At 41.1% G+C, this 15369-nt stretch overlaps 1 protein-coding gene across 3 annotated transcripts in view; it reads right to left on the bottom strand.

Annotated features, from left to right (window-relative positions):
* The window catches only part of lrrk1 (leucine-rich repeat kinase 1), an 87826-nt gene that overhangs the window by 54106 nt on the left and 18351 nt on the right, over positions 1–15369 (bottom strand). For all 3 annotated transcript variants that reach the window (XM_085409647.1, XM_085409656.1, XM_085409665.1), the window contains 6 exons: positions 13544–13770; positions 13064–13191; positions 6464–6627; positions 6146–6283; positions 4975–5087; positions 2196–2266 (listed from right to left, as the gene is read on the bottom strand). In XM_085409647.1, coding sequence (XP_085265773.1) covers positions 2196–2266; positions 4975–5087; positions 6146–6283; positions 6464–6627; positions 13064–13191; positions 13544–13770 — 841 coding nt within the window. The remainder of the gene's footprint in view (positions 1–2195; positions 2267–4974; positions 5088–6145; positions 6284–6463; positions 6628–13063; positions 13192–13543; positions 13771–15369) is intronic.

Below are 15369 nucleotides of genomic sequence, written 5' to 3'. Positions count from 1 at the left end.
GGCGGAAGGATCGGGGTTCAAGAGTGGTATGTTGGTCACATGTCCATCCGCCAGGCAACATAGTGCCGTACAAGTAGCGCGAAAAACAAACTTCAAAGTAGCGCTATGCGTTCAGCGGGAGTCGTGGATGACCAGCGGCGATAAACTTGCGAAAAGCAAGTTATGCTCAACTCCACCGGTGGATTCTGACAGCGTGGAAAAGTGTGAAAACATCCACGATCACCAACGGATTTTGAAGGGCTGGACTGCTGCATGATGGAGAGGAGGACACCGCCACGGCCCTTCTGAGGGTGTTCGACTCTGACACTGACAACGAAGATTTCTTTGGTTTTGAAAGTGACAACGAAGGAAAGAAGCGGAGAGTGGATGACGAAGCCATCCTGAGCCTGTTCGTATCCGACACTGGAGAAGAGGACTTTGGTGTTTTTAGTGCGCAGGAAGAAGAGAAAGATGGTGAATGACTGACTTTTCTGCTTGTTAAAGCCGTGTCGCTGCACCTGAGCCTAAAAGGTAGGCTGAATCTATTTTTCTGGTGTGCTGTAGGTTACTGTTATGTACTACATGTGCAAATATGTACCCATAACTTGTTTTTCAAAATATTAATAAAAGGGGTGTGTCTCCAAACAGCCATCTCTTTCCTGACAATTCGCTTTGTGCATATTCTCTTACATATGATAAGTCAACATTGAAACACCTGCGGCTTTTAGTCAGGTGCGGCTAATGTATGTACAAAACAGGATTTTCCCCTGATTTTAGCTTGTGCGGCTAATATTCAGGTGCGCTTTGTAGTCCGGGAAATACGGTATATGTCGTCTGCCACTTTATTGCTGAGTTGCTGTGGTTGCTAAATGCTTCCACTCTGCAATTATACAACTTACAGTTAATCCTGGAATATCTAAGAGGGAAGAAATTCCAGGAACTGACTTGTTGCAGTGGTGGTATGCAATGACAGCTCTTTAGAAGAACCATTTCTTTCACAAATGTTTGTAAAGGTAAAGTGCATGGCTAGGTACTTGTACTTAAAACACCTGAAAACACTTGTCAACAGACGTTTGGCCAACTTGTTGTGTGACAGAAACACCAGCAAAATACAGAGTGTGTCATCAGCGGCCAGAAGAGACAAGGATGCCACCCCGAGGATGTCGGCCTGTCTCAGCAACGAAAAGCCCTGAGCATCCAACATGAGTATGAAGGAGAGGAAAGCAGTCACATCACTTAGTAATGACAACAACATTTTCATCCTTCTGGCAGACAAAAGTTGGTGCATGGCTTTGCTAAACCAGAAGGACTATGATAAGAAAACTTTGTCACTGCTAAGTGACAAAAATACTTATGAGCCCCTAAAAAAGAGACCCAGGTAGTGGTTACAGGATGAGGGTAAGAGATTGTCTGAAGCAGTTAGAACAAGGCAATGCTGTTGACCGGACCTCATACCACAGGCTATACCCAGGGGAAGCTGCACCAAATATGTATGATTTACAGAAGATGCATAAACAGGGTGCACCTTTAAGACCGATTGTCTGTATGATCAACTCAGTCACCTATAACTTCTCAATTCAATTCAGATTTTTTCAGTTCTTTGCTACATAATTACATATACATATACAGTGGAACCCCGACTTACGAATACCCCATTTAATGAAAAACTCACGTTACGAAGGCACTTAACGGCAATATTTCTGCCCGTGTTACGGCAAAATACCTGCGTAATGAAATTCGCTGGCTCTGATTGGCTGAGCCCAGAATGCCTACAATGCCTTCCGAATCATCAATCACCCCCTTGGCTTTCGTACATGCGCTTCGCTGTTCCATTTGAACGACATATTGTTGTTGCAGTTAGCAATTAGCCTATAGCCTATCGTTCACTCAAAAGGCGCGATGGGTGCTTCGACTTACGAAAATCTTCGACTGACGAAAGACCCTCAGGAACGAATTCATTTCGTAAGTCGGGGTTCCGCTGTATATTAGTGCTGTCAGCGTTAATCTCGTTAAAATGATGTCAACGTGGCAAATCTGTGCGTGGGGCTGCACGAGGTCAATGCGTTAGTGCCGTCCAGCCCCTCACTCGCTAAAGGAGATTTGCTGTGTTAATGCGGTTATGGCATCTACGTCATTTCAACGAGATTAACGCTGACAGCACTAGTACACACACACACACACACACACACACACACAAGCTGGGAAATGACCTCTACCTGGGTCTGGGTCCCTCCTGTTCCACGTCGTCAGGAAGGCCAGTCTCCTGGATTTGGGACTATCCTCTGTTCTAATGGACACATTTTAAAATACAGTTAGCAGACCACTCGTGTGAAGAACAGTGACTTTAAAAATCAACAGCCCTGATGATTCACCAGAGTTAAAGTAATAAACTGTATGCAGCTATTCCTTTTCTTGTCTTCTCAATCACTGAGAATGGAAGATAAATTTATATGTTCAGAAATCTCTACAGAGATTATAGACAAGACTAGACAAAATGAAACACAGATTATACACCAGTGTCAGTTTTTAGGTTTTTATAATTATGTAATTATTATTATTATTATATATATCAGTATAACCATCTCAGAAACATATCATTACGTACAGCTACTTTCAATAATATTGATAACTTTTTAGACTCTTTCTCTCTGGTTAATTTTTCTTGCGCTGGGACCAGTATAACACACACCATTTAGTTAAACTACAGGAATATCTTAAAAGACATAAAGACCTGCATAATGTTCAATGTGCTGCTTCTATATTCAGATAAATCTGAGATTATTTTACTTGGCCCTAGAAATCTTAGAAATATGGTATCTAACCAGATGTTTACATGGATGGCATTATCTTTAAGACCTCATAGTACCATAACAACTCAGAAGAGCAGTTTGCTCTCAGCTGCTTTACTTGTGGTTCCTAGGATATTTAAAAGTATTATGGGAGGCAGAGCCTTCAGCTTTCAGACCACGAATGGACCCTTAGTTGTGCTGCAATATCTGCTCCTTTGTGCCAGGAGGACCAGGATGAGGACTGCCTCAGCCCTACAAAATGACCTCCAGTATGCCACTGTTGTGAATGTCTCTGACCAATCAGAAATGACTGGCATTTTTCATTGAATACCAGAATCGTTGGGTCCATCCTGTGCTTCTCCCAAATGAGACCAGGTTTATCCTGAGCATATGCAACAGAGGTGAAAGGGTCAGTAGAAGCTGTGGAGAATGTTGTGCTGCCTGTCAGCTTGATCAGTTTTGGTGGTGGGTCAGTGATGGTTTGGGGATACGTATCCATGAATGGAAGCACAGACCTCTATGGAGTAGGCAGTAGCACAATGACTGCTATTAAGAATAAAGGTATAATCCCTCGACCTATTGTATGAGCCTAAGCTGGTGCAGTGGGTCCTGGGTTCCGGAGTTAGTGTAGGACGATGCCTGGCCCCATGCGGCAAGAGTTTGCAGGCAGTTCCTGATGGATGGCCCCCAAATCCAGTACAATAACTCTGTCTGTGTTTTGGCCCATTCAATGACACCAGGTTGTCCCCCAGACTGTCCAGGAACGTTTTTAGGTTCTGGTCTAGATCTGGGAGGAGATCCTCTCAGAACCCACGAAGCTGAAATAGTTTTAAATTCCTGTTTTGTTACGAAACAAAGTGGGCGAATGAAGTGAATAACTTTTTCAATAGCTCTGGTTTTATCTTCAGAAGCCCACAGACCTCAACAGTTGGTGATTCTGGCATCACACTTGCTGAAAACCCTGGAAAGACTGGCTCTTGCTTATCTTTGGCTCCAGGTGAGCTTGTGGCTGAGAGTTTAGCTTTATGCAGACGGCTCAGGGTTTTGGAGTGCAGAGGGAGCTCCTGAAACCCTTCTATGACTCTATGGTGGCATCAGCCTTCTTTTATGGTGTGGTCTGTTGGAGCAGCAGTTTCTCCTCTGGACACAGGAAGAAACTGAACAGGCTGTATTTTGGGGTGGCCTCTAGACCGGCTGAAAGAAGAAATTCTTTAAACCAGTTTGTAACAGCGTGACACAGTTATGTGTGTGATGACTTCTTTGCGCGTGTGGTTGCTTAATTCTATGTGCAACGGTTGATGAATTTCTGTGCAAGTGGCAACGAATACCTGCGTCAGATTTTGGTATTCATTGGAAAATGCCAGTCATTTCTGTCCGGTCAGAGATATTCACAATACTGGCCTGCTGGAGGTGATTTTGTAGGGCGGAGGCAGTCCTCATCTTAGTCCTTGCACAAAGGAGCAGATACCAGTAAGAGATAGTAGTCCTACTAAGGATTAAGGACTTCCTATGGCTCTGTCCAGCTTTTGTAGATTAACTACCTGTTTCTTTAAATCGGCTCCATGGTATTCACCCACAAGACCATGAAAAGTAGCTGTGTATGCAAAGCAGACCCACTTACGTGCGTGATGGCTTCTTTGTGTGCGTGGTTGCTGAGTTCTACATGCAAAGGTTGTCGAATTTCCATGTGAGGATTTCTATACCTATCATTCATCTTTTTTTTGTTAGCACATGGGCACCATACAATTTACTCTGTACCATTTTGAGGTGCTTCAGTGAAATTTCAGCAAAATCTCACTGAAGCCCCCCCTCCCCTTGCACTGCATATTATATCTACAGTTTACACCAAAAGCATGAATCTAGTTGTAAACTAGTGTAAACCTGAATCATTCTGAATTTTAATGCCAGTAATTGAGTCAATTCATTTGTAAAAACAAAGTCATGAAAGGGTGACAGATGTAATCTATATATTTTGAGCTTAAGCTCAATTAAACACATGACGAGCTTAAACTATCCATAGAAGTTAAAAGCTTGACCTAACAAGATTTCATAACAGTATTCAAAATCAATAATTAATGAATAAATCAGTCGACTCTGTTCATTCACTGAAGTGTTATGAAAGCTTAGCTAGACTCAGCATGAGTCCTCTGGACCAGTTGACTATACATGTACATAATGATGTTGTGTTTGTGATGACAGGACGTACTTGCCCAGATGGTTTTGAGAAAGATCAAGTGTCTTGAGCTTAGAGCACTTCCACTTATTGGGGGCTGGGAGTGTTGTAATGTAATTCTCACACAATCTCAAAGAGACCACAGCCTGATAGGACAATGAATGAGAAGACAAATTAGATACTGCAAACCACACATTCACTTTTTCAATCCAAGGAAAATACAGCTGGCTGTTTATGGCTAAGGTGGTCTCTGGTAAACGGCCTGATTCTTATACAGCACTTTTCTACTCTCAAAACACTTAATACAGCATGCCACATCCACACAAGCACTTTATTCTATGCTTTAAGTGCTTACTAGCTAACATTCACACACATTCACACTCTGATGGATGCATCCGAGAGCAACTTGGGGTTAGTATCTTGCCCAAGGATAGGGACTCGGGGAGCCAGGGATCAATCCACCAACCTTCTGATCAGTAGTACAGCCACCCACTGGTGATTCAAGTATACTGTATCATTAACAATGCCAATAAGGTCATAAGCAATAGGGAAAGTTTGCTAACTGCAGTGACCAAACAGTCTTCAGACAAATGTATGAAAAATACAATAATATGATTAAGCCACTACTTTGGAATGGACTTATCAGAACATCTAGGATAAAGTGTTTTAAAGACTAATATTGTATTCCCTTTTGCCTCCTTATTTGCTGGTTCTACCTCAGTTTGTCTAACCAACGGTGTCACAACTGTGAGACAAATAACTACAAATAAATAAAATGAAAATGAATAAATCTAAAGAACCTTTAACATTTTTTATCTTACCCATCCTGTAACTCAGTCTACCCACAGTAGTATAATACAGTAATATAACTATGTTATAATGTTTATTAACTGATCGTAGCAGTTTAAAGCTTGGCTGTCTACTGTTATATTAAGAGCACTACAATCCATGCACCAAATATAATCTGCAGGCTGAGCCAGATATTTTTGCATCTAACAGATTTATGCTGTATTTGTTTTAGACTGCAGAACTTAAAAGATTCATGAAGCCAAACACAGAGAAGTAGTGCCATCTGAAGGTTGTTCAGATCACTGCTACTACTTTAAGTAGTCAACCGTTTGTTTGCTTGTTTTTTAATTAAGAGATTTTTCCATCTTGATGAATATTAATATATCTAATAAAAGATCTACATCAGTGCTCCTACCTCCAGTTCAAAGATATATGAAGGAAGTTCCTTCAGACTGTTGTCAGAGAAGTCTACTTCTTCCAGATGATTCCTCCAAAAGATGGAGATGGTGTTTGGAAGATTCTCAATCAAATTGGAAGAAGCTTTGCATTGCTTCTGCACAGGAAAAGACAGAAATATATATATTAGTGTCACTATGCATAACTTCTAAAAGGCTGATCTCTGTGGGTGAATGTATAGAATCAGCATCAAAATGAAAACGAAAAAACCAAGGCTAACTGCATCTGCAGTATATTAGTGTTGAAAAAACAGAAAGGAATAATTATGGCTTTTTACCAGTGGACAGGCCCAGGGGTCAGGGAAGGTGCTCAGCTTGTTCCTGCTCACATTGAGGAGCCTCAGGGATTTCAAACAGTGCATGACAGCTGTGGACAGACTGGTCAGGCAGTTTTCAGACACATCCAGCTCCTCTAGCTTACGAAGACCGATCCAGTTAGTGGCTGTTAGAATGGAATTAAACAACACATATAAACTAGACATTAAAACTAGTGTGAATTACCACAAATAAAAGTGGGATGCTCAAAAACGTATCTGACACACTACGAGAAAAGTGATCTAAAAATCCATTTTCATTTTTTCCCCACATTCTTTTTGCCCACTTATAAAGAAAGAAATAGTCTCTAATCGTTATGGTTATTTAATTGCAATGGAAATATGATGCATAAAAAAAGACAATAAAATATATAAGTTGATTTGCATATCATTTAGAGAAATAATGACTTGTTGTTGTTTGTAAGACAAACATGACATGGCGCTCACAGTCACTTGTATGTTCTCTTAGGAAGCATTTGTTTCAGAGCCAAATTCCTGTTTGTGCCTCGCCCTGAAACACAAGAGTTTTTCACCTCCCTCTCCTGCCAGTGGTGCAACTGATCTTTACTCCTGATGTCAGCCTTTTTCTCACAACATAAAACTCTTCAGTTCTTTGCTTCTGATGACTCTCCCTATTGATTCTATTGTCCTCTTAAAGGAGCTTATGCATGCTCAAAATTTCTTCAGTATCCAATAGCACAATATTTGTCAGATTTAATAAGCGAGCTTATGCAATAGCACACACTACATTTGTAGGATTTATTAGTGCGAATGAGTACCTTCTAGCCAGGGTTGCTGCATTCATTGCTGCATTTGTCTTCAGCAGACAGGTGGTTCAAATCTTTGCATTTGGTGACTGGTGATTAAAACTGAAACCATTGACCCGTGTGTCATGGATTCTCCCATCTTTCAGCAAATCAAACCTATTTTCATCTGTTTTTAGTTTGTATAGGTTTTCTTGGCACTGAAACAGGTTTCTTAAATAAAACTCTTAAACTGGCAGTTCATTATTCATCACACACACACACACACACACACACACACACACACACACACACACACACAGCAAAGTAGAATGGATGTGCAAATGCTCTGGTTTTACTTGAGATTCGTCAGTTTAAATAATTAAAATATATAATTCCACTCTTCAGGTGATTTAAAGAATATGGGATTTCAACATTCATTCATATCCATGTAGAAAACTATACAAACTGTGTTTGTAATGATCTAACCCCTGTGTACTGTTGATATGTCCCTGTGACTTTCTTGAACAAAGAATGAGTGTGAAGATCTAGAAAACAACTGAGTGTAAAACGTGTTCAAGGTCATGACGCACTCTTGGTGTCTTCATTATCAGGCTGGTGCCTACATGACTGTGAGAACTGAGCTCGCTACAGCTGAATAGACAAAGATTGTACCCACACAATCGGTACAGGAGTGGTTATTATCTTGCGATCCGGTCGTTAAGTCTGACGTCACTAGCCGTGTCTGGGTCTAAACTCTGCTGCAGGTCCATATATCAAACGATCACTGTGGCATTACTGAGAGTTGAAAAACTGTCTAAAGTCTTTCATCTTTAATAAAATGATCAGCGTTCTGCTCTACCAGGTGTAACAACTGAGTTTAACATCCAGGCATCCATGAAAACGGAATTTATGACATTTAACGGAGTTAGAAGTTAGCAGGAGGTTAGCTCGCTAGCTTCTATCTAAATACAATATAGCATGTCCTGACTGCGGGGTTTTGGAAACAAATTAAAACGTACAGCTCTGTTATCACTTCCAACATAAATGAAGACAGAAAACTAAACAGCAGTGACGTTTGTAGGGTTACTGAAGTTGGGCTAGCTGCTATATAATGATGTGCTACGTGACCGCTAGCGACACAGCTATGTTAGCATGATATAAACAAGCTAACTTTTTTCCCACTGGATAAAAGTTAACGTGAGTGTTCTGGGTGGTCAGGAACAAATGTAATCGCATGGCAGGATGCTGTAAAAGGACCAAACTTCAGCCAGGAGAACAACTGAGATAATCCATCCACAATACGAGGTTAGTCATTCATATACTGCTGCATGGGCTGGGCTGTAGTTACATCCTAAGGTTTTAAAAACTGAGCTTAAATAAATGATTAGCGGTAATAAAAGCCGAGGGAGGTCAACAGTGATCACTGACTGTTTTAGGAGCTTTTTGAGATTAAATAGAAGAAAATACATAACATTAAACATGTTAACATGCTGTATTGGTCCCTTTGTAAAGATTTTAAAAGAGTCTTTCAACAAATCTCGGAAAATAAGTTCAGTTTCGATGTTCCTTTTTTCCCCTACAACTATAGACAATGCCTTTTGACCTCCAAACATGGTCTTAAGAGTTCATTTTGGTCTCATCTGACCAGACTATATTCTCCAAGTATTTCACAGGCTTGTCTAAATGTAGAGCAAATGGTAAACAGCTTTCTCTTCAGCAATGGAGCCTTGCGTGGTGAGCGTGCATACAGGCCAGTCAGGTGAGCGCATTATTATTTATTTTTTTATTACATTTTATTTAAACAATTGTATGTGCTGATTCTAGGTCTTTCTGTAGTTCTCTGCAAGCAGTCCTTGGCGCTTTAACTCCTCTGTCTGAAGTCTTGCAAGGAGAAGCTCTCTCCACTTCCAGATTATAGCCACAGCAGCGCCGACTGAAAACTCCAGTAGTTTAGAAATTGTCAGAAATGTCATCAGTATGTTTTGCAACAATAAGATTGCAAAGGTGTTTTACCCATCATGACATGTTTCTTGTGTGACACCTTTTCAGAGGCCATCAATTGGGACCAAACCAGCTGATATTAATTTGTTTTGTAATTACTTATAGATTATTTTAGGTAGTGTCACGACTTTCCATGCCTTTTTGCACCTCCCTTTCTTCATGTGTTCAATACTTTTTACCTGTGTCATTTCTCAGTATTACACATAATTTATGGACATGGTTTGATTTCTTTGTTACAAATTACAGCGGCCCCTTGTTTATCGTGGGAGTTAAGTTCCACAAATAACCCGTGAGAGGTGAAATCCAATAAGTAGCCAGCTTTATTTTTTACAATTACTATAGACGTTTGTAAAACCCCTCACTACACACTTTATACACTTTTCTCAGACAGGCACAAACATTTTCACACTTTTCTCTCTTGTTTAAACTCTCAAAGTGCAAACCTTCGTAGAAAAATAAGTCCAGTATTATAGAATGAAACCAAAGGAACCAACAGGGGCCTTCGACGGTGCAAAACGTTTCGTCGACATTGTTGTTTGTTGGGGAGAAAACTTACAAACACACAGTGCAGCACTTCAGAGTCACACTGCCAGCGATCGAAGATTTACAGTGGGGCAAAAAAGTATTTAGTCAGCCACCGATTGTGCAAGTTCCCCCACTTAAAATGATGACAGAGGTCAGTAATTTGCACCAGAGGTACACTTCAACTGTGAGAGACAGAATGTGGAAAAAAATCCATGAATCCACATGGTAGGATTTGTAAAGAATTTATTCGTAAATCAGGGTGGAAAATAAGTATTTGGTCAATAACAAAAATACAACTCAATACTTTGTAACATAACCTTTGTTGGCAATAACAGAGGTCAAACGTTTACTATAGGTCTTCACCAGGTTTGCACACACAGTAGCTGGTATTTTGGCCCATTCCTCCATGCAGATCTTCTCGAGAGCAGTGATGTTTTGGGGCTGTCGCCGAGCAACACGGACTTTCAACTCCCGCCACAGATTTTCTATGGGGTTGAGGTCTGGAGACTGGCTAGGCCACTCCAGGACTTTCAAATGCTTCTTACGGAGCCACTCCTTTGTTGCCCGGGCGGTGTGTTTTGGATCATTGTCATGTTGGAAGACCCAGCCTCGTTTCATCTTCAAAGTTCTCACTGATGGAAGGAGGTTTTGGCTCAAAATCTCACGATACATGGCCCCATTCATTCTGTCCTTAACACGGATCAGTCGTCCTGTCCCCTTGGCAGAAAAACAGCCCCATAGCATGATGTTTCCACCCCCATGCTTCACAGTAGGTGAAGCATGGGGGATGCAACTCAGTATTCGTCTTCCTCCAAACACGACGAGTTGAGTTTATACCAAAAAGTTCTACTTTGGTTTCATCTGACCACATGACATTCTCCCAATCCTCTGCTGTATCATCCATGTGCTCTGTGGCAAACTTCAGACGGGCCTGGACATGCACTGGCTTCAGCAGCGGAACACGTCTGGCACTGCGGGATTTGATTCCCTGCCGTTGTAGTGTGTTACTGATGGTGACCTTTGTTACTTTGGTCCCAGCTCTCTGCAGGTCATTCACCAGGTCCCCCCGTGTGGTTCTGGGATCTTTGCTCACCGTTCTCATGATCATTTTGACCCCACGGGATGAGATCTTGCGTGGAGCCCCAGATGGAGGGAGATTATCAGTGGTCTTGTATGTCTTCCATTTTCTGATGATTGCTCCCACAGTTGATTTTTTCACACCAAGCTGCTTGCCTATTGTAGATTCACTCTTCCCAGTCTGGTGCAGGTCTACAATACTTTTCCTGGTGTCCTTCGAAAGCTCTTTGGTCTTGGCCATGGCGGAGTTTGGAGTCTGACTGTTTGAGGCTGTGGACAGGTGTCTTTTATACAGATGATGAGTTCAAACAGGTGCCATTCATACAGGTAACGAGTGGGGGACAGAAAAGCTTCTTACAGAAGACGTTACAGGTCTGTGAGAGCCAGAGATTTTCCATGTTTGAGGTGACCAAATACTTATTTTCCACCCTGATTTACGAATAAATTCTTTACAAATCCTACCATGTGGATTCATGGATTTTTTTTTCATATTCTGTCTCTCACAGTTGAAGTGTACCTCTGGTGCAAATTACTGACCTCTGTCATCATTTTAAGTGGGGGAACTTGCACAATCGGTGGCTGACTAAATACTTTTTTGCCCCACTGTATGTAAATTTGACAAGCTGAACACATTCTGTACTGTACAGGAGACACGGCACGAGACTGATTGACAATGGTCTACAGCCAATCAGGAGGCAGAACACAATGCGCTGTAAGGGAAAAAAAAGAAGCAAAATTCCACATAAAAAAATCTGCAAAACTGCGAGGTGACAGGTGAAGCGCGTTATAGTGAGGGACGACTGTACTGCACACGTTTGTAAATCTTAGTTTACACTTGTGGATCACACTGTGTGCATTTGTAATTAGAGTGGGTTTAAAATATCCATTTTAGTTTGAATAATGCGATACTAACTCAGGTTTTGCCACTCCGACCAAAATTCACCGAACCAGCAGCAAAAGAAAACTACGCTTCACGTTTGAAAAATATCATCATGAAATCCTTTTGCGTTTACTTCCTGCACATCGTGCCTCTCTCTCAGTGTACTCAGAGACCAGTTTACCATCAAAAATCTGTTTTCTGCATTATGCGCTTATTATGCATCAGACTATCGCTGTGTACGGCGCTGACGGCTGCTGTTTTCTTTTCCCAACAAGAAAGGCTCATTTCTGCTGTTCAAAACTGAAGAAATGTAAACTTTTTAAAATGAGGCTAAGTTGCAAAACGCTTAGCCATGTCTCTAATCAAACCTCTGTAACTTTGCTTCACTTCAGCAGCATCAGGTAATATTCATTTGTTGATTCATGGTTTCTTCCATTTTTCTTCTACTGCAGAACATTTTTAAGGTTATCTGCTATAAAAATCTAGGCCAGGAAAATCTCCTTCATGTTTTTCTGTGTTTTATCCTCAGTTACTTTGACACAAAGGCCTCTGCTGCGATGTTTACACCTCTGATGACGTCTCACCAATGATCTGAATTAGAATATTTCTGATTGTCTGAGTAAAAATGGAATCAAATCAGTTGCCCAGCCTTATTTGGACCCCTTTGAGACAAATTTCCTTCCATACATGTTCATCTGTTTATTTGAACATTTTTTCCTTTATCTGTGATGTTCTTTCACCTGCTCATCTCTGCAGGATGTGAGGTGGGAAAGACTGTGTGACACCCATGTGAGAAGGGGAGAGTCAAAATGAAACTACACAGGTGTTTCAGTGCAATAAAATAAGACTTAAAACCAAACATGATGAGCCTGAAAGATGAATTGTGAAATAAATTATGTTTACACAACAAGTGCATCCATGCTACCCTCGCTCCCTGTCAGTGCTGGGAGACATCTGAACTTTCATTGACCCCCCCACCTCAAAGACTCTAGTAACAATACATTTAAGACTTATTCTCATTAAGTTTATTTTGTTTTTCAAATGTTTTATATTTATTATTTAATACATTTATTATTTACTTCTTAATGTTTTCTTTCTTTCTTTCATTTCCGTACCCCTAAATTTATGTGGTTACACACAAGTTTTATTTCAAGTACAAAGAATCTGACTCGCCTCGTCTATACAGTAGCTGACTTATACATTTACTGTTTCAGTCATCTCACCTATATCTGTTGTTCCATTTAAGGCAAAAAAAAATAAAATGGTTAGGGTTAGCATATCTCTGTCCATAAGTGCATACAGCAGTACATACATAGAAGAAAAGTTGGAACATACTTTTAGGGAGGTCAAACAGAACTGTGAGCTGGTTCTTGGCAGCAGAGAGTTTCTGGATGCGAGTGAGATGGAGAAGTCCAGGTGGCAAACTGCTCAGCTGGTTCTCAGAGAGATTCACCTGTTGTAAACTAAAGCAGAGGAAAAATGGAGGTTAGGGTTATCCCTACCCTACAATTACATTTGTCTATAAATCAATTAAGTATAGATTATCAGGATAGCCAATCACATGGCAGCAACTCTGTGCCTTTAGGCTTGTAGACACAGTCAAGAAGAGCTAAGAAAATTCATACCAAGCACTGGGAAGAAAGGTAATTTACCTGATTGTGAACAAGGCAAAGTTCAGTGGCAAGACAAAGACCAAGACAAGAAAAGGGCAACACACACAAAATTATTAGCGTGTGAATGACTTTCCTTTGCTAATTTTTAAAGTAAATCGACAAATTCCCAATGGAGGCGTTCCAGGACTGTGTCCTCATGTACCTGGAGCAGATGACTTCCTGGGAGTTGTTTGCTAAAGGAAGCTCCTGAAGTTCATTGTTAGAAAGATCCAAAGTCCTCAGACTGATGAGACCCCAGGGCACCACGGAGGGCAGAGAAGACAGGCAGTTAGATGACAGGTCCAGCTGGGTGATATGCGCAGAGACATCCATGAACCAATCCAGCTCCAACCAAGGCAGCTGAAGACCACGCCAACACACACTGACAACCTACACACAGACACACACAGGGCAATGTTTTACTAGACTGTGAAGAACACAGATGCATTCAGAGCTACCTCTCACAACTCTTAATGGTCACATATTCTGAAAATAGTTAATAATTTATTAGGGCTTTAATTATGTTAACCCTAAAAAAACAAAATGCTTGGACACTGCTAGCACGGGGCGCCCACACAAACGCAAAGCAGGAGATGAAGCGTCGCTGAATATGTTTCCAAACCAACTTCATTCTAAGACAAAGACTAGAAAATCTGCTGAAGCAAATCTGCCCTTTGGCTTCACCTGCACAGGTGCAGAGGTAGGTCTCCCTGCAGGGTTGGTTTTCCCTGCATCAGGAGCAGCGCTGGGCTGTTTAAATCAGGGACAGGATCCAACAGCTGTTTATGTTTTTGAACCCATTTTGCACAGAGAGGCATTTTTTGAAAAATGTATTGACAGCAATGTTGAACATTATTACACAGGAAACAACAACAACACATAAAATAATGACACCGTGACGCCTCTGCCTTTGTAAACAGAGGGACAGTAACTGTGTGTAAAACCTGCAGACAGTCAGATTAACAGTATTTTGTCTCTATCATTCTGCAGTTCATCTCATGTAAACAATAACGTGGCCACAGCGTGACGTGAATAAAGGCACATACCTTTGACGCTGCGTGACCAACTCTGTATTCCTCGTCCACACGGAAACGCAAAAAAGGAGTTTAAAAAAAAATCTCAGTTTTGATTCGAAACGTCGTTTACGTGGACGAAACAGCTGCGTGTTCAAAATCACCCGTGTAGGTGTGGACGCAGCGTAAACGAGTTAGTAGTTTATTTTATTACTACCTGTAATTTATTGCTGATTACTTGTATTTGCTTAACTGTTTACTAAATGTTTGAGGTGTGAAATAAACAGCAATGGAGCAAAATATGGGCGCGTGTGGTTGGAGGGTGTGTTTGTGCACGTGTGCACGCGCGAGAAGGGGGGGCATCATTTTTCTTGTAAAACAAGGAGGGGCCCAGCAAAGAAAGTTTGGGAACCACTGCATTAAAGTAACTTGTTGTGGTATAGCACCACTTGTATGTGATTATTTGTGTGGTGGAGTCAACAGATCACTTGGTTGTGATTATTTGTTGCTACGTTTGGTTTTGTGTTGTAGCAGGTCAGGTAATCATTTTGGGTTTGACTGTTGTGCTCCTTTGTGTTGGTCACATGTTACTTTTTGTGTGTTCAGTGTGGCGACTTTAAATCCTCATGCAGGGGCATCCATGCTTAAAGATGTGAACACTGTGCTTCTGTTAGCTTTTACTTTTATTTCAGGTTTGTGGATCAAGGACCTGAAGGCTTCAGAGGGGCTTTTAATAAATGTAGGGGTCCTAGAGTACTTTTGAGGGAGGAGGTGTTACGTCCCTCTGCAGCCCCTAATTTATTAGGGCTTTAATTATGTTTTGACAGTTGTGGTCACCCATATAAGGCTGGCAGTTTTGGTGGAAACAGGTTAATAACATTTACTTTCCCACACAATAAAACAATGAAGTTACCTTCCTAAATAAGTACTGTATAAACTCTCCGTGCTATAAGTAAGTCCTGCAGAGATCCTGAAT

Source organism: Rhamphochromis longiceps, linkage group LG1, assembly GCF_057381845.1.
Source record: "Rhamphochromis longiceps isolate RC_006_pf linkage group LG1, R_longiceps_female_GT1.1, whole genome shotgun sequence".
In the NCBI taxonomy this organism is placed as follows: Eukaryota; Metazoa; Chordata; class Actinopteri; order Cichliformes; family Cichlidae; genus Rhamphochromis; species Rhamphochromis longiceps.
Note: the sequence above shows the minus strand (reverse complement) of the source record. Positions and strands in the feature narration are given on the sequence as shown.